This window comes from Felis catus, chromosome C2, assembly GCF_018350175.1.
Source record: "Felis catus isolate Fca126 chromosome C2, F.catus_Fca126_mat1.0, whole genome shotgun sequence".
NCBI lineage: Eukaryota > Metazoa > Chordata > Mammalia > Carnivora > Felidae > Felis > Felis catus.
The window spans coordinates 126,686,296-126,706,449 of NC_058376.1; the positions used below are offsets into that span (position 1 = coordinate 126,686,296).

The 20,154-nt window shown below is 36.2% G+C and overlaps 2 protein-coding genes across 7 annotated transcripts in view; one reads left to right on the plus strand and one right to left on the minus strand.

The window, feature by feature from the left end:
* MSL2 (MSL complex subunit 2) overlaps positions 1-13,636 on the plus strand; it is a 35,657-nt gene extending 22,021 nt beyond the window's left edge. For 2 of the 3 annotated variants that reach the window (XM_045036404.1, XM_003992096.6), the window contains exon 2: positions 9,733-13,636. In XM_045036404.1, the coding sequence (XP_044892339.1) occupies positions 9,813-11,324 (1,512 nt within the window). In that variant the 5' untranslated portion in view covers positions 9,733-9,812 and the 3' untranslated portion in view covers positions 11,325-13,636. Of the gene's footprint in view, positions 1-9,447; positions 9,622-9,732 lie in introns of all 3 variants that reach the window. The other variant, XM_045036406.1, reaches the window with a different exon arrangement.
* Positions 13,637-14,528: 892 nt separating this feature from the next.
* PPP2R3A (protein phosphatase 2 regulatory subunit B''alpha) overlaps positions 14,529-20,154 on the minus strand; it is a 210,679-nt gene continuing 205,053 nt past the window's right edge. For all 4 annotated transcript variants that reach the window (XM_045036403.1, XM_023260541.2, XM_045036402.1 and 1 more), the window contains one exon: positions 14,529-17,103. In XM_045036403.1, coding sequence (XP_044892338.1) covers positions 16,971-17,103 — 133 coding nt within the window. In that variant the 3' untranslated portion in view covers positions 14,529-16,970. The remainder of the gene's footprint in view (positions 17,104-20,154) is intronic.

Below are 20,154 nucleotides of genomic sequence, written 5' to 3' on the forward strand. Positions count from 1 at the left end.
ATGGAAGTCTATGAAGTATATTTGAAACAAATACAGTTAGATTGAGTCTATACAGAAGTCTTGCCCTCATGGTTGAGGAAAGATGTGCCTAGCAGAATCCAAGACTACATTCCTAAACAAAATACTTGATTTTCTGCCTGCAGCATTTTGAGAGTGCCTTTCCAAGATCAAGTGTGCCACCTGTCATCATTCAGTCAAATGTTTTGTCATTGCTATAAGTTACCATCCTGTCTTGGATCCAAAAGCTTCAGAGCAATGTCATTTGGCTGGCAACAACATTCTTCTTGCTTTTAATAAAGCTCCCCTCTCTTTGTCAGTATTTCTTTTTGTTTATGTGACTGTAGACATACTCAAGGTGGTCAGTGAAGTTATCTGTGCCATTTGGAAAGGAATGGCTGATGAAATGTACCTTAACTTATTCAAAACTAATTACTTGATTCAGTAATATGCGTGAAACTGGAAAACTTTCTATTTAAGAACTCTACTTTTTTTGAGTATTTTAAGATAACCAGTTAGTACTGTTTTTTTCTTAAGTTTCTTCAGGAATGATTTTAAGAAAATCTTGTGGAATATAATGATTTCATTTTAGCAAGCAAAGTTTTGTCATTTATTCTTTTCTTCCCTTTGCTTTATAACTTTAGTAAGAGTTAGAGTTTAGTAAGAGATAAAGAGTTAAAGAGTTAAAGTGGTTGCTTTTTATTTTCTAATTAGTTTTGATATGGGTCCATTTGTTGGGAAGCAAATTTAGATTGTTAGGGAAACATTTTACTGAGTTAATATATAGGAATGTATCTTTTGTGGTATCTCTTCTGTTTTATGTTGCTTGCGTTATCAGCAAAAACAAAAAACTGCTTCCTGTCTTTTGTAGGATGCCACATGTTTTACAATTGATGGGTTCTGTGCTATTTTAATTTTTCTCTTTCATTATTTTGGTAAAACTGGTTGAGGTATTATTTAAAAAGATTGATCTTTTTTTCCCCTCTTCCCAGATATTTTCCCATATATATAAGTATTGTAAGATTTGTGTCTTCTTGTGGATTCCTTATTTAATATTCTAGTTTCCAGGAATGCTTCTTGAGAAGTGGTATTATGGTTTTAATCATTAACCATGACCTGCCTGTGTGCATTTTTCACTTTCTGATAGTGGCATTTCAGGATGTTGTTCATGTGAGTCTTTGGCTAATTTTTCCTGATCCTCAAGTATCATCTCAGATACAAGTAAGATTTATATAAAATTACTTGCATTATATTTGAGGTTATTGATTAGGCAATCCTTGTTGCTATAATAGAAGCATTTCTGGGAGGAGTTCTGGAGAGGGGTTGGTGATAAATACAGAATGTTTTGGTTCTGATAAATGCTCTTTTTGTGCATATGCCATTTTACTTAGAATTATATGATCCATTTTTGTCAAATGCCAAAATTAAGCCATTGAGATAGATTAATTCCTTAAACCATTTTCTGTTTTTTTTAAAGTTTATTTATTTATTTTGAGAGAGTGAGTGCATGCTGGAGGGAGGGAGGGAGGGAGAGGAGGAGGAGGAGAGAGAGAGAAAGAGAGTAAATCCCAGCAGGCTCTCCACACTGACAGCTCAGAGTCCATTGCAGGGCTCAATCCCACAAACAGTTGAGATCATGACCTGAGCCAAAATCGAGTCAGATGCTTAACTGACTGAGCTACCTAGGCGCCCCACCATTTTCCATTTTTTTAAATCAGTTTTCGTTTTACAGAAATTACTTACATTGGGATCTTTTTTTCCCATATAAACTCTAAAATGAGAACCAGTGATTCTTTAGTCCCTCTGTTGTTCATGTCTAATTTGTTTATATTACATTTTAACCTGTAGTAGCTTTTGCCATTGTAGGTTTTATTTTATTGTTATTGCCAGTTCCAGTGTTCACTGGATCATTTTTTAGTCATTAACAACTTTTGCTAAACATTTGAGCAATAACCAGTTTTTTTTTTTCTTGTGTCCCCTCTCTGCACTCCCTAAACTTAATTTTCCCCAGTGATCTGGTGAAAATATTAGTGGAATTAAGTGCTGTCACAGTTAAAGTGGAGAAGCAGATCTTTTGTACCTGAGTAAGACCTAATTTACTTGGTAGTCTGCATGTCAACATAAAATGTATAGTATGGCTACTTTTACCAGTGGTATTTTGAAGTGAATGAATTGCCAGTTAGTTGCTTTTTTAAAAATTGGGATCATTTATGTGTTTAGAAGAGTTTGCTCAGAGATTAATGATATTCTTGTTTGCTTATGCCAGGGAGGAGTACCTTTTCCTTAAATGGAGAAGGGGCAAGCTGATGTGGGACCTAGTTAAAATGTTTGTTTATTTTGGTGGTGGTGGTCTTTCAAACTTAGGCTGCTCTGTAAATCTTGATGCATTTATTCTCTTTAGTGGTAGGGATAAAATGCATGGCAACCAATCCAAATGCTAGCTTTGATATACTAATACTGAAAAGAATGATGTATGTTAAATCTGTGGGAAAGTTTTATGGCTAAAAAGTACGTTTATTGAGAAAAGTATAATTTATAAAATCTGTTTAAAAAAATTTTTTTTTAGCGCTTATTTTTGAGACAGAGAGAGACAGAGCATGAACAGGGGAGGGTCAGAGAGAGGGAGACACAGAATCCGAAACAGGCTTCAGGCTCCGAGCTGTCAGCACAGAGCCTGATGGGGGGCTTGAACTCACAGACTGCGAGATTATGACCTGAGCCGAAGTCAAATGCTTAACCGACTGAGCCACCCAGGCGCCCCTATGAAATATATTTTTGATGGCTGAATTAAAGCCCTTTTCTAGTGCTTTAAAAGTTTTTTCTCAAAGCTAAGTATGGCTTAAAAATTACTTAGATTGTTGGGGCGCCTGGGTGGCGCAGTCGGTTAAGCGTCCGACTTCAGCCAGGTCATGATCTCACGGTCCGTGAGTTCAAGCCCCGTGTCGGGCTCTGGGCTGATGGCTCAGAGCCTGGAGCCTCTTTCAGATTCTGTGTCTCCCTCTCTCTCTGCCCCTCGCCCGTTCATGCTCTGTCTCTCTCTGTCCCAAAAATAAATAAACGTTGAAAAGAATTAAAAAAAAAATTACTTAGATTGTTGATTTAGGTGTGATAATGGCATTGCAGCTTAGAAGAAAAAGTATTTTGTAGTGATTAATACTGATGTATATATATAGAGAAGTGAATTAACGATCTGGGACTTGTTTGAAATACTTAACAAAAGGGTATATGAAGCAAATGTAGCATAATCTGGATAATTATTAAATTTGGGTGGTAATATATGAGGGGTAATTGTACTATTTTCTGATTTTGTCTGAAAATTTTATTGTAATAAAAAGTTTCACAAAATTAAGAACATTAAAAAATCTGGTATTACATATATTAGTAAATTAATTACCTGCAGTTCTGTATTCCCAGAAATTCCTAGAATTGCCATTGTGGTAATCTAAAACTAAGACTTAGTTTCAAATTATAATTGGCTGATTTGGGGATGGGAACAGTTAATAAGAGGGAGAACAGATAAACAATTAGTAACTTTTTTTAGTTGAGAAGTAAAAATATGAGTATTGAGTCGTTAGTCTTTTGGGGTCAGTATAGCATCATTTAATGTTTAAAACAGCACATATTATCAAATTCATTTAGTTACTAGACAACTTGTATTATGTAAAGGAAATATTTCCTGTGATACATTGCAGGTTCAGGATTCAAGGCAATGCAGTGAGAAATTTTTCTATCATGGACAATACATTTTTTGAAATCAGATGTGTTTTTTTGAGCAAGTTATTTTTTGCCCTTGAATGTGAAACTATGTGGAATATGATCAAAGCTAAAATTAAACTTTGCAAATTCTCCCCAGTTTTTTTTTAAACTTAGAAAAATTTTTTAACTTTGTTTATTAAAAAAATTGTTTATTTTTGAGAGAGAGGCAGTGTGAGTGGGGGAGGGGAAGAGAGAGAGGCTCTCTGAAGCAGACTCCAGGTTCTGGGCTGTCAGCACAGAGCCTGACACAGGGCTTGAACCCACGAACCATGAGATCATGACCTGAGCCGAAGTTGAACGCTTAACCGACTGAGCCACCCAGGCACTCCAAGTTTATTTATTTTGAGAGAGAAAGAGCACAAGTGTGCACGAGCCAGGGAGGTGCACAGAGAGAGTGAGAGAATCCCAAGCAGGCTCCCCCGTGCTGTCAGTGCAGAGCCCGCTGTGGGGCTCAAACCTACGAACTGTGAGATCATGACCTGAGAGCATCAAGAGTCAGATCCTTAACCAACTGAGCCACTCAGGTGTCCCTCCTCCTCAGTTTTTATAGTAGAGTCTGCAGTGAGTGATACATTTCCCCTTGATTCATAATGCCCATCCATTTTATTTTCTATGATAAGATGTATTTTTACAGTTGTAGAAGTGTTATCTAACATTTCTTTTTTTGGATGGTGGGGAGGAGTTTCCTTGGGGGCATATAATAGGTATATGGCTAACACTTACCTAACTCTAAGAACCCCCTGAATCTTTTTCAATTCTTCCTCCTATTGCTGGAGCTGCCTTTGTTGTGAAGTGTAAAGAACCCTCTGGGAAGCTTTTGGGAGTTAGGATGATTAGCTGAGTGCATAAAACAAGATTGCCTAAAGGCATCTTTAATGGTACGTTACAGATCAAAGTATTTGTGTTGGGGAATGATTGGACATCCAGTAGGTAATATGAAACCAGGTAATGGAGATTCTTAAGAACTCAGTGGTGGTGGAATACTGAATCAGAGTTTTTGGATGTTTTCTAGTCTATTTTCAGTTCTCAGTATTAGACATAACTCTCCTAATACCTCAGAAAGGGATACAAAGATGTGTAAGTATAAATCCTTTAAGGTGTTTGGTATTTCAGGGGGAGTTTTGATTGAAGTGACTGTTGTAAAGATCAGTGATAGAATGAAGGCAGTCCTTACCACTTAGCTTGTACAATTTGCATATTATTAGGGGTTACAAAATGATGACATTCAAATTATATCATGTGTTCTTCATTTATTAGCTGCATTACTCCTGTAAAGAGAAACTTTTCATCTATGATTGGGTTACTTGGTAGTGTAGTTGATACATAGTTAAGTCAGAATACTTGAAGAATGCTTGCTCTTTATTTACCACTTTTGAAAGTAATGAGCTGGTTCACTAGCATCCTGAAACTGAGTTTTCCTTTCTTCCTTCTTTTCTTCTTCCCTCCCTCCCTTAAATCCATCCATGAACTCAGAGATTTGAACTTTTTAGATATGCTTCATTCCATTTTATTTATGCATGTTCAGATTTGTTCATGTTTGGTCAGCAGGAACCTTTTCAGGTTTGCTCCTGAGTCCCTTTAACACAGTTATGATCTTTGATAATTTCCTTGCTTTCTAGTAACAAGGTAATCAAAATTCATCTTGTCTAATTTATGTCACAGTTCTGGAAACAGTTATTTGTCCAAGAAGCCCTGATTCCTTTGAAGAGGAAATTGTTTTTCAGTACCATTATCTGAGTTTATTGCTACTGGGGTTAGTCCCTTGCTTCCAGGCCTTTTCAGTGTGTAGTGCTAGGAAATCTCCATATTTAAGAAGAAAACATGAATTTATACTGATAAATCAATTGAAATTCAGAACTACAGGATTTTCTGCTTAACTTTTTCTATCTTCTGACTTCTTCCTACTACAAAAACCACAAAAAAACAGACTTTCAAGGACATCCACATTTACACATCAACACTTTCACAGTAACTACTGACACTTAGCAACATTGCGATTACTGAAAAAACAAAACAAGGATGCTAGGATTAGTCAGTTTTCTGTGTTATAAAGTCATTTAAAATAGTTAATCTTTGAATGGTTATACCATCAATTTGGTATAAAATTATAATTACTTGTTTTTCATTTTTAGGGATTTCTTTTAAAATTTTAGTTTGTGGGGTACCTGGGTGGCCTTGGTTGAGTGTCTGACTTTGGCTCAGGTCATGATCTCATGGTTCGTGGGTTCTTAACCACATTGGTTCTTACCCATGTTGGGTTTTGCACTGATATTGCAGAACCTGCATTGAAGAAGTCTGTCTCCCGCTCTCTCTCGAAAATAAATAAACATTAAAAAAGTTAAAAAAAATAGTTTGTTATATAATTATGTAAAACATTTACATGGTTTGAAAGTTAAAAGCTACAAAACAGGTTAAACCCAGAATAGTGTAGTTCTTTCCCTGTTTGCTGTGTTCATTCTCTCCAATAGGTAGGGTATTCTTTTAACCTTACAGCTTATTCTTTTAAGCATATACATATATATCTCTATATTCGTATCTTCCCCATCCTACCTTAAATAAATTCAAGGGTATTTATTCTAAGAAGTCTTATATTGAGTGGAAGGTTGGATTTCATAACTACTGGTGCTTTGTTTTTTTTGTTTTTGTTTTTGTTTTTTTAATTTTAGAGTTGTGCAACCATCACCCTGCCAGGATATTAGAACATTTTCATCACGGCCAAAAAGTTCCATTGTGCCCATTTACAGTTAATCCTGGTTCCTGGTCCCAGCCCTAGGCAGACACTGTCCACTTTTCTGTTATTTCTAGATATTTTATATAAATGAAATAATACAGTAATGTACTATTTTACATCTGGCTTCTTTCACTTAGCATGTTTTTAAAGTTAATCATGTTGTAGCATGTATACCAGTGGTTCTTTTAATTGCTGAACAGTATTCTGTTGTATGAATATATACATTTTGTTTATCTTACCAGTTGATGGACATTTGGATTGTTTCCAGTTTTTGTCTATTGTGAGTAATGCAGCTTTGCATATTCACATTTATATGGATGTATATTTTCCTTTCTCTTTGAGAAGGTTCCTAGGAGCAGAATTCCTGGTTTATATGGTAAAATGTATGTTTAACTTTTTAAAGAAACTTCTAGACTGTTTTTCAATGTGATTTATACTTTACATTCTCACCACCAATACAGAAGGGTTCTAGTGTCTCCACATCTCTGCCAGCTGTTGGTGTACTTTCTGTCATTTTGAATTTATCCTTTCTAATAGGTGTGTAGCAGTGTGGTAAGGTTTTACTTTTAATGATATTGAGAATGTGTTCATGTGCTTATTAGACATTCATTTTTTTTGGCGAAATGTTTCTTTAAATCTTTTGCCCATGTTTAAAATAGAATTGTCTTTTTACTCATTTGTATGAAATGTTTTAATATGTTATAAGCCCCTTATTTACTTTTTCAAATTTACATTTACAAATACTTTTTTGTATATACAAATACAAATGTATTTACAAATACATTTACAAATACTTTTTCACAGTCTGTGGATTATCTTTTCATTTTCTTAATGGTGTCTTTTGAAGCACACATTTTTAATTTTGTGGAAATCCATTTTATATTTTTTTCCCTTTTGAAGATTGTGTATTGATATCATATCTAACACTTTGCCCAACCCAAAGTTATGATTTTCTCCTGTGTTTTTCTTCTAGAATTTTAGGTCTTACGTTTAGGTGTTTGTGATCCATTTTGAGTTAATATTTGTGTGTGTTGTAAGATAAGGATCTGAACAGTTGTTGGTTTTGTTTTTGGCATTTGAGTATTGAATTGTCCCACGTGGTGTGTGGAAAATACTCTCCCTTTTCAATTATCTGGGCACTCGTTGCACAAATCAGTTGACTATAAATGTTAAGAATTTTCATTCTGGACTCTTTTCCATTGATTTATATGCTTATCCTTTTGGCACTACCACATTGTTTTGATTACTGTAGTTTTAAGATGATTTTGGAATTTGATAGAATAAGTCTTCTGACTTTGCTCTTTTAAAAAATTGTTCTGGCTATCCCAGGTCCTCTGATTCCCTAAGAATTTTAGAAACAATCTATCAATTAAAAAAAAAACAGAACAACTCACCTGAGATTCTCATAAGGATTACATTGAATTTATATATCAACTTGGGATGAATTTTCTTTTTTTTTTTTTAACATTTATTCATTTTTGAGAGACATAGAGCATGAGCAGGGGAGGGGCAGAGAGAGGGAGATACAGAATCTGAAGCAGGCTCCAGGCTCCGAGGTGTCAGCACAGAGCCCAACGTGGGGTTCAAACCCACAAACTGCAAGATCAAGACCTGAGCCAAAGTCAGACGCTTAACCATCTGAGCCACCCAGGCGCCCCGGGGTGAATTTTCATCTTGTGTTTAACCTGGGCTTATGAAGCCTCAGGCTGCTAAGAACTGTGCTGTTTGCCTTCTCCAGCTGAGTAGCTTCCGAGAAGTCACTTTGAGTGATCATGTCTCTGGGTCTTGGCTTTATCTTCTGCACTAAAAATGGAGTGAGTCCCCTGCCATCACAGCAGCTTCTGGTCCTCATAGGGTAACACTGATGGAGCTGGGTGGTGGTCAGGGAGAACTGGGCAGCCCCAGACCAGAACACCACAGATTCTCAATGTTATTAGTTGAAATCAAGTTTATTTTATTTTATTTTTTTATTTTATTTTACTTTATTTTTTATTTTTAAAAATGTTTTAATATTTTATTTTTACTTTTTTTAAATTTTATTTTTTTAAATTTACATCCATATTAGCATAAAAATCAAGCATTTTTCAAACATAAATGCTTCTCAAATAATTTTATGTCTTTGGAAATGAAAATGACTCATTTTGTAAAAAAAATTTCAGGTTTATAATTGCTTTTAAGGGAGAAGGTTTGCTGATTCCACTTGCCTATAATTCAAAGTACCTTCTTTCCTATGCCTGAGTCTTAAATTACATAGTTTGTATGAGAAAATAGGTGCTGCTTTGATTTTATTGCTAACTATTTGTCCTGAATTGAGGACCAAGCACATTGCTTCTTTGAGGAGTAGGATGGAAATAGGGACTGAATCTAGTTGCTTTCCCCTTCCTGACACACAACCTACACAGGTCATTTTTAATTTGGGAGTTATATCTGGTTGGAAGACTACTTTCACTTTTATACGATTACTGCTTTACTTCAGATATTTGTGGTTTATGACTAGGATCGTTTTGTATTTTGTCAGAAGAATTTGAGTCAGGTAATATGCCCCCTTTTTCCTTTTGAAACATGTAAACATAATTTTTTTTTTGTCATTGTATTTTGATTTTCTGTAGGAGAACAATTTGAGTTTAGTGTAGTACTTCCTTTTTTCTTTTGATACATGAACATAGTTCTTTTTCATCTTAACTATATTTTAATCTTTTCTTAGTTTATGATTAGTATATATAATGTAAAATTGTTTGAAATTACACTTTTTTGGGTGAAGATGCCTTGGTACTGACTAATACCCTTCAACAGAGTTTAATGAGGGTGGGGACTAAGTGTCTCTCTTTCCCAATGTTTAATACAAAATAAACAGTATGATTTTGTTCAGTACGTTGTAGCATTATTGTGTTGCATTAGGTTGAAGTTCCAAGGGTTTTAAGCTTAGTTTGTGCTTTTGGTGACTGATCTTCACCTCTTTATAGCCTTTGGAGAAGAGCATAAGAAAGTGGACCAGAACATACTGTTTGGGAGAGAAACATAGAATCAAGGAAGATTCTGGTTTGAGATAAAGGAATGGGGAATATGGCATGGAAGTGAAGTACACTATTGAGTATTTTTCCATTTCCTGTAAGATCTGTTTTTTGTTACCTGGTCTGGTGAGTTTAACCCATCTCAATAGATTACTTAAAATCTCATCTTAACTTCAGTATATGAAGTCATAAGTTTGTTTTACTAAAATCTTTGCTTTCCTCCTTTTTCCCTCTTAGGACATTTGCTACAAGATCCTATTGCACCCACCAACTCCACCTGCCAACATTATGTCTGCAAACCTTGTAAAGGCAAGAAAATGATGATGAAACCTTCATGTAGCTGGTGCAAAGACTATGAGCAATTTGAGGAAAACAAGCAGTTAAGCATCCTAGTGAACTGCTACAAAAAACTATGTGAATATATAACACAGACTACATTGGCACGGGATATAATAGAAGCGGTCGACTGTTCTTCTGATATTTTGGCTTTGCTTAATGATGGATCATTGTTTTGTGAGGAGACAGAAAAACCCTCAGATTCATCCTTTACTTTGTGTTTAACACATTCCCCTTTACCTTCGACCTCAGAACCCACAGCTGATCCTCAAGCTAGTTTATCTCCAATATCTGAAAGCACCCTCAGCATTGCTATTGGCAGTTCTGTTATCAATGGTTTGCCTACTTATAATGGGCTTTCGATAGATAGATTTGGTATAAATATTCCTTCACCTGAACATTCAAACACAATTGATGTATGTAACACTGTTGACATAAAAACTGAGGATCTGTCCGACAGCTTGCCACCTGTCTGTGACACAGTAGCCACTGACTTATGCTCCACAGGCATTGATATCTGCAGTTTCAGTGAAGATATAAAACCTGGTGATTCTTTATTACTGAGTGTTGAGGAAGTGCTTCGCAGCTTAGAAACTGTTTCAAATACAGAGGTTTGTTGCCCTAATTTGCAGCCCAACTTGGAAGCCACTGTATCCAATGGACCTTTTCTGCAGCTTTCTTCCCAATCTCTTAGCCATAATGTTTTTATGTCCACCAGCCCTGCACTTCATGGGTTATCATGTACGGCAGCAACTCCGAAAGTAGCAAAATTGAATAGAAAACGATCCAGATCAGAAAGTGACAGTGAGAAGGTTCAGCCACTTCCAATTTCTACTATTATCCGAGGCCCAACGTTGGGGGCATCTGCTCCTGTGACAGTGAAACGAGAGAGCAAAATTTCTCTTCAGCCTATAGCAACTGTTCCCAATGGAGGCACAACACCCAAAATCAGCAAAACTGTACTTTTATCTACTAAAAGCATGAAAAAGAGTCATGAACATGGATCCAAGAAATCTCACTCTAAAACCAAGCCAGGTATTCTTAAAAAAGACAAAACAGTAAAGGAAAAGATTCCTAGTCACCATTTTATGCCAGGAAGTCCTACCAAGACTGTGTATAAAAAACCCCAGGAAAAGAAAGGGTGTAAATGTGGGCGTGCTACTCAAAATCCAAGTGTTCTTACATGCCGCGGCCAACGCTGCCCTTGCTACTCTAACCGCAAAGCCTGCTTAGATTGTATATGTCGTGGCTGCCAAAACTCCTATATGGCCAATGGGGAGAAGAAGCTGGAGGCATTTGCTGTGCCAGAAAAGGCCTTGGAGCAGACCAGGCTCACTTTGGGCATTAATGTGACTAGCATTGCTGTACGCAATGCTAGTACCAGCACCAGTGTAATTAATGTCACAGGGTCCCCAGTAACAACGTTTTTAGCTGCCAGTACACATGATGATAAAAGTTTGGATGAAGCTATAGACATGAGATTCGACTGTTAAATCAGTGGGTCTTTAAACCTACCTCTGGTAGGGAAATAGCTACAGTTTTACGGCAGCTATGGTTTTGTTGGTTTAACTTGCCGGAGCTCCTGCATATAGATCACTTGTATCAAGTGTTTTCATTGCTAAGTTATATGTGTTAGTGTCGGGGAAATAGTTTGCAGATAATGGAGGAGTAACCCTACAACTATATGTCCTTAGTTCTTACAGAACCTCATAGTTTGAGAACAAATGCTGATGCAACTGATTTATACAAAATGAACTTTGGCAAGGAAAATAACATTAACCTCATTGTTTATGGTCATGCTTTGTGCATAATCAAAGTTTATGATTAAAGTGTAAGGAAGTGGTATCTAGTCAGTCCATAAAGATTGTGCTGATATTTTGTGAAAAAGTAGCCATTAGTTTGTTCAGGAGACTCAGTGCTGCCTTCAGATGCTATTGATGTTTCTCCTGTTGAAAAGCTGATGTGTCCAGCTCAACCTTTGTGCTGATGTAATACCATTTCTGATCATGAAAATTGGCTACTGGTGTATGTAGCAGTTCTTAAATCAGCAGTATTATGAAAGAAAATTTGCCCCTCATTAGAATGTTGAAATCTGTCTTTTAAAAAGTGAACAAACTGAAATTCTGTCAGACTGCAGATGTTTAGCTGTTTATGCTATAGAACTCTTCTGAGTTGAATCCCTTTTATAGTTCACGTCTGACTCATTTCTAGGAAAAAATTTGAAATCCTTCCTTCACTTTTAGCAATGTTATGATTAGATAAATGAAGTGGAGAAGAGCAGTTTTATTCTGAAGGTAATTGAATTTAGATTATAAAATGTGACAGAATTTTTAAAAAAATTATAAAAATTTTTATTTAGAAGTTGGGATTTATTTAAAATAATTTTGGAATAATGCCCCAAAACTTAACCAGATTTATGCATTGTATTTATTGCTATTGGCCACTTTTTTTGTTTGTTTGTTTTTTTTGTTCCTCTGATAGTTTCATCCTTTATTTTGAATATGCCCCTTCTCTTTTCTTTCTTTCTCTTTCGGTGCTATTTGTTATGAAGGCTTCTTTATAGAGGCCAAATAAAAATGCCTTTTTATGAAGCCTGTGCATTTAGGTAGGTTTGAAGCTAGGAGGTTGTTTTTTTTTTTAGAATGCTCTTTTGCATGTAAAGCACAAACTGTGTTTCAGTTTAAATGCATGTCTTCCCTTTAATTTTTATGGGGGAGACAAGTACAAACATTCTGTTGAAGGGAAATCTAGTCAGTTGCTTGAAAAGAGCACAGCCCAAACAAAACAAGGACTGACTAGGTTGTAAAGAAATGACCTTATGATTTAAAAGAAGAATTGCTGCTTTGACAGTGCTTATTTAAAGAAAAATACTGCTGGAAAATTTCCAATTTCTACTACGTTCACCATCTCTGATGAGATCTGACATGTTGAAGTTATGTTTTGATTTGGCACACAGCATGTTCAATGATGGTTACTCACCTAGTACAAGACATGGAGAAGAAACCTTTGGACACAGAGCAGATGACACCTCCTTCTGTTTTGTAGTGTATCCTGGTGTCATTTTCTGTGAATGTGGTCAGGTAGAGTTGTTTTTGTTGTTGTTGGGCCTTTTTTTTTTTTTTTTTTTTTTTTTTTTTTGTCTCTTTTGGTGGGGTGGGGGTGGGCTAAAGCCATAGGAAGAAAATGTGATGTATGTGTCCAGTATGTACTATTTTGTTTTTGTTTTGCAAGAAGAGTTGAACTATTTTTGATAACAAGAGTAAATGGTGGAAAATGCTTCTTAGTTGTCTTGTCTTTATTTGCTTTCCAAGTTTTGGAATTTTATTTAATTCCTCTAAGTGTTAGCAGTGTCTTATGCAACATGTATTTGCCTAAAGTTTGTAACAGTTTTGTGTTGAACTCAGATGCCCTGCTATATAAACTTGTAAATCTGTTCTTTATTCACTAATGATCACTGCAAAAATGACTAGAACTGAGATTGTACACATGGATGATTAGGATATATTTTGCAAATCTCCCAAACTTTCCTAATATTATGATCTTAAAATTCATAGAATACTTTATTGCTTCCCAAGTTTGATAATTTTAGTTTTGTGTTTTTTGATGCATGGGAGGTTGGCAATATAGACAAAGCGGAAATCATTAGTATGTGAGGGCCTTGATTGTTATGTAATATTGCCAATGATGAATTCAGGTTGTTTTTAGCACAAGTTTCTCTTTTTTATGCTGGTATTCTCACTGCCACATTTTTGGAAACCTGTATTACACCTTAATTCTATCAATAAATGTTAGTTTTCTAATTCTATGTTGTAGAATACTGAGGAGTTTGGGATAGCATGCTCTGAATGGCCTATATTATATACATCTGGGGAAGAATAATTAATTACAGTGCCTTGATTTTTATATTGTTTTTCTTTATACCATGAGTTATTTAGGAATGCTGACCAATGGCTAACTAGGGATGATTAAGAAATTATTACTGAAGTAACTGGATTTACTTTATCAGGATTTGAAACCACCAAAACAATAACAGCTTTTAATATGACACATCTTCATTTGTTCTTTGAGTCTTTGTTATTAATGTACGTAATCAAATGATCTTTCACCTTAGTTGATAGAGAATTTTTATAGCTGGTGATTTATCTTTTTGGTTAGCTTCATTAAGTCTACATTTCTGTGCAGAGCTATAATATGGATCTAGGATAAAGAATTTCTTTTTGTTCTTAGTATTCTTGAAACAATTCTGTGGTGACCTTGAAGAAAAGTCTTAGATGAAAAATAAAATTTTCTTTCCCGTACCATAGGTGACAAATACAAAAATGCTTTAGAGAATACTGAGTTCAAAGTATAGTGTTGGAATCTAATACTTGGATGATATTTTAACTTTTCTCCCTCCTTTCTAAAAAAGTTTAGGTACAGTTTTTTAAAAAGAATACATTATATACAAGGCTAAAGTTTTTGATCCTTGTAAACCTCTTATTCCCAATATCTAGTCCTCTTCCTTATTCCTCTCCAGAGGAAATCCCTTCTCAGTTATGAGGTGTTATCCTTCTAAATCTTTCTTTATAGTTTTCCCCAGGGGTTCAAAGAGTTATTCTTTGAAACTCAAATTTACAGTGTTACTCTCTCAAACATAAAAATGAGTTGCAAGGGTGAAAAAAACCAAAAGTGTGTAGTGATTATCTTCGTGAACATGGTTCATATTTGACAACTTGTCTTTATTTAGTTTTGCAAAAAGGGAAAAACAAAAACAAGTCATGCAGGTTTCTCCACCCAAACACACTTTAACATTTCCAAAAACTGAGCAAATGCCTTACCTCATTAGATTCTAGAATTTTATAAATACTTTGACACAGTGACATAGATAAGATGCAGAGAAAATACACGGAATTTCATTAGTTTGATTACCTCGGCAATTAATGTTATGAAATTCATTTTTCATTGACTAGCATTAAGACCATGATAACCTTCAGTTTTTATCAAGGAGTCAGAGATACTGTAAAAACTTGAAATTTCCAGTTGGGCAGTAGTGATTATATTTAGTGACATCTTTACCAGAAAGTCATATATAAACTGTCCTAGTTCTCAGAATTCACATTTCTTGCATTCAACTCTTAGGAGTACAGTAAAACGCTTCTGTCTGAAAATACGATACTTTGGGTAACCTAAATTAAAATAGCTTTATCTTAAATGGAATGATACTGTTAGCTGTTACTTTTTATAATTACAGACTTTTGAAACAAAGTACAGACCAAAGTAAAAGAGGATTTCAGTAAGGAGACACAAGGTACAGAGGTAAAAAGCCAAATAGTATTAAAAAAAAAAATCAAATGTATATGGAATTTTTTTACTTTTTGTTGAGGCTTAGAAATATTTTAGACCATTATGGATAATAAAACCTTTAAATCCTATCTTGGCTAATTAAAAATTATTTTTAATATTTTATGTGAAATAAAATTGCTTTCTCTCCCTGGTAAAAGGGTGGATGAGATAGATGGTAAAGTTCATGTATCACAAATACATAAACTTTTAATCCTAACTTACTAGTCTATTTAAGTTACTGCATATAATTTTTCCTAAAAATTTAGTCATTTTTAAGCTTTTAATTCTTTGTGAACTGTTAGATACCAAATTTTAATATTTATGCTTTCTGTAACAGTTAAATGGCAGGTTAGTTCTGATCATAAAAGGTAAAATAACAGCAAACTGTATCAGTAAAATAACTTTCGGTTGATGGTGCATTTCCTAAATTGCCCTTATCTCCACTTTTTGCCTACCATAGCCCAAGGTTTGATTATTTCATTGTTTGACTTTTCATACCAGTAAGGGGGAACCAAAGCAGGGTGGCAAGGGAAGCTATTCTGACATTCAGGACTGTGGTTAAAGCAGAAAACCCAGGGAAAAGGTGATGACTTTGACAGAGATAGTTGTTAAAAAGTTTCTTGGGGGTTTCTTTCACACGCTATTAGAAATTTCCATCCTTTTAAATAATTTATTTTCAGTTTTTAAGGATATTGCAGGATTTGGCTGCATTGTGGCTTGCTAAAAAAAAGGTAGAATTCTGTAATGAACACATCTACTATATAGTAAAGATGAAACTGGTTTCCTTTATGGGTGGCATCATGGTTTTCTTCCATTTTTGTGCTAAATATTGAGGTGATGGAATATTTGAAATAGTTTGTTTTCAACATGAATGGATAATGTTTAGATTGAGGCCTTTACTGTTGGCTTAGTGTAATATTCAGTGATGAATACATCTAGTAAAAATTTTCATGTATCACTAAGTCTTCAAGTAGGCCTTCTGATAGGAAGTGTAGATGGGGGGGCATCAACTAATTTGAGGATTAATAAGTCATTCAGTAATTCTCCACAAATGTTAGATAAGTTAAAAGGAAATTTTTTCAAGTATGAGTCAAATTCTGTACTTAGAAGTGTTTTTCATCCTATTTTATATAAGATCCACAGTCAGGATGGGGAGAGATTATGCAGAGCTTGCCAGCAAGGTTGGAAGGCCCAGTGGTTACAATACCTGAGGATGTAAAGTGACTAGCAGTTTGGCAGGTCATTGTGAAATTACGTTAAACCAAGTAATAAGTTCAAGATCTTTGAACTCCAGTACACATATTAAAAAGTCTGAGATGTTCTGGCAGTGCTTTTATTACCAGGGGTAAGTCACTTCTGGAGGCCCTTTAACTGCTTTCTCAAGTTCCAGAGTTTTTCTGACTCAAGTTTTCTGCAAGTGAAGGCTTCTTCTGGGCTCCATAGGAGCCCTGAGGGACCTCAGGGATGCTGGACAACAGAGGCAACTCCTGCTTTTGTGCAGAGAATTGTGCTTGGCACTGTCCCCAAGAGATCACTGGTACATTCAGGGGTGAAGAGTGCAGATTCACAGACTTTGGAAGGTGATGTATATCACTGTTATTTGTTTGGAGAAAAAGGTTTGTAAGGGGTTCGAGGCAAACTGGAGGAGTCCCCCAAATTGAGCATGTGTATCCAGATCTATTGCTTAATGTCTTAAAGTTCCTAGTGCAGATACACACTTGCAGAAATCAAAGCCTTTAAAAAGCAGTATGCAAACTGGAGCATCTCCACAAGAAAAAGATTTAAAATACATATCTCTTTCATGTAGATCTTGGCAGCTATTCTTCATCCACTGACTGAAGCTTTCCACATTTCTCTGAAAGGCTTGAGGTTACTATTTGACTTTTATTGCCTTTGTTTCCAATTTCAGAGGGAGAGACAGGTTCTTCCGTTTCATAATCTTCAAAGGAGCTGAAAGAACAAACAAAAGTGAGTTACCGATTGAAAAAAACAAAAAAAAACTTCATTGTTTGGGTAGAAGTCAATATGGCAAACTAGAGACTGGAAACCACCAGCTTGCAAAAGTACCCTCAGTTGCTAAATGACAGTTGTGAACAACTGAACCATGCTGGAGGAGACCATGGTTTCATCTAGAATAGAAAACATACTTTCTGTGTTCCTTAAAGCCCAAGTTCATGTTAGGATTTGTTGAAAATGTGCTGTATCTAGCTTTCCCTAGGAGCGTTGGTATGAATGAGAGCATTATGGAGGCGACTAGGTTAGGGAGGGTGTGAGGTCCATAAAGTACAACTTTATATGACTGCCTTCATTGAAGTGGCTTTCATGCAGAGTGGGGAATGTTCAGCTCAAATTGCTTTATAGCTTCTTTGGTTTCCAAGAAGTACATTTAGATGTGCAAGTGTGTACATAGAGTAGGTTAAAGCCTATTCATGGATTTCCTTCCATTCTTTACAGAACTCCCCAGCATATTCCCTCTGCCTACTCCCCTTAGAAGTTCTTGGAATCCCCTGAGTTCCATTATTTTCCAGGCTATTCTTGAGGGTGGCCTTAAGCAGGGATGACAATATTATATCTAGTGGGAATGATGGCTGCTTGAAGTATTGATAAATAATATGCTGAGGCTACATCTAGGCCCAGAGAAATATACATGATAGTTATTACCAATGTTTGTTACAGTATTTGGCATCACCAAGCTTATTAAAACCTTACCATTTGCAAGGACTTTTTACACAGTATCTGTGCAGAAATTCCTGAACATAATAGTTCTTTCATCAAAAAGGTACCAAGGCTGGCTAATGTAACCTATGGTGAGACAGGTATACCCAATAGTAGAGGTGGTACCTATTCAACTCTAAAACATTTTTGAATAGAGGGTAGAGAATATTAAACCAACAAACAAAAAGCCTAGCTGATGTTTAGAAAACTTCTTGAGTACCAATTCATGATCCTATCAAATATTATTTACAACATCATTTTGCAGAAATACCCCATTCTATACTTTGTTTCTACTCTTCTCCCCATGTCCTTGAGGCCTCAGTGTAACTGGCATCTGTTGGATAAGGAGGCAGAAGGGAGGGTAACTTTGCTTTTAAGGGTTGATGGTTGAGCCTCCATTACTGGACCAAAATTCTCAAAAGCTAATTCTAGCAATGCAGTGTCAGATGTTGTGCTTATTTCCTGTCAAGAGTGAAAGACATTTTCTTCTCAGTGCAGATCTGGGAGTAAGTTCAAGAGGTCTGAACTGAGACTCGTTCAATAAATATCTAGCCCCTTCCTACCGAGCTTGTACTATAATGGAGGCCATCTGGAATAATGGTTAAGTGGTTTACAGCCTTAGAGCATGGGCTTTGGAAAAGTCAGGTTCCAATCTCAGTTTGATCACTTAATGTTATTTTGGGTATGTTAACACCTCTGCATCAGTTTCCTCAACTAATGAGGTAATAGCAGTTCCTACCCCCTCATAAGGGTCAAGTGGAGATTGGGTGAGAGGACCTACTATTTTCATGATAGAGAAGTGTTGGGGCTTACTACTGGAGCAGGATGGTGACACCTAATCCCTTTAAGGGGTCAGGGTCACATTGTGTATGTTATTTGTGAATACAAATTTTTACAAAAGTATTTTTTCCCATTGTAGCCTCATACCAGAAATGGGATTTCTAGCAATGGATTTGATCCAATCTAGTACATAAAGATATCCTAATGCCCTGTGGGTTGCATACAGAGGAAAGCCACCTGCATTTCTTTTGTACTTTCAAGGCACCAAGAGCAGTACTATGCATGGAAGCTTTGGAGGAATCTTCTGGATTGAGGGAGCTCATTTAGAATCTTTGTCTTTTTTTTTTTTTTTTTTTTTGTGATGTTTATTTTAGAGAGAACATGAGCAGGGAAGGGGCAGAGAGAGAGACAGAATCCAAAGCAGGCTCCAGGATCTGAACTGTTAGCACAGAGCCCGATGAGGGGCTTGAACTCACGAACTGTGAGATCATGACTTGAGCCAAAATCAGATGCTTAATGGACTGAGCCACCCAGGCACCCCTAGAATTTTTTTATCAGTGTCCTGGAGACTTTTCGTACTCTACCTCAGTGTTTCTCAAATGGAGGCGATTCCCCCCACCCTGGGACATTGGGCCATGTCTGGATGCATGTTTGATGGTCACAACCGGGTGGGTTCTCTACTGACATCTAGTTGGTAGAGTTCAGAGATGCTGTTAAACATCCTATAATGTGCCAGACAACACCTCACAAGTGAATTATTCAGCTTAGAACATCAGTGGCACTGAGAAACACTGCTCTAACTCTTGCCCCTTCAGTGTTAATGCATCCCCGAATTCTGGACTAAGCTCTTCTTTTTTTGTACTTCTCTGGACGGTCATTCTTTCTTATGGCTTTATCCACCACTTGTTTACCTGCAGTTTCTAAATGTACAAATCCAGCCTCAGCCTCTAAGCTGGAGACTGCCATGTATCCAACTACCTACTCTTATGGCCCTTCCATTATAGCAGTATATACAAAGCTGAACTCCTCCTTCCCACACCCTGGCTCCACCATAATCTACCCCTTTAAAGCCAGAAATCCAGTGATTCCCAAGTTTCTCTTCCCTCCTTTGCCTTCCCCTTTTCAAATCCAGCCAGTTTCTTATACCACTTAGAATAATACATGGACACAGTCCTGCCCCTCTCTCCCCATTGCCACTGATTTAGTTCAGGGCACTGTATTTCATTGCTTGGATTGCAATAGTTTTCTAACAACTGGTCTTCTGCCTTCACTCTTGTCACATACCCTTTGCTATTGCCATACCAGGCTTTTTAGCTTGTCAAAATGGGTTCTGGTCTTGGGACCTAATGCCCTTGTACATGTTCTTCTGTGGCCTGCAGTGACCTTACCTTTTGGCTAACTTGTTCTCATCTTTTAATCTGAAAGGTCATTTAAAAGTTTCTTGGTTCCCAGTGCCTGAGTAACCACCATCTCTTTTGTTAAATTTTTGTTTAAATTCCAGTAAAT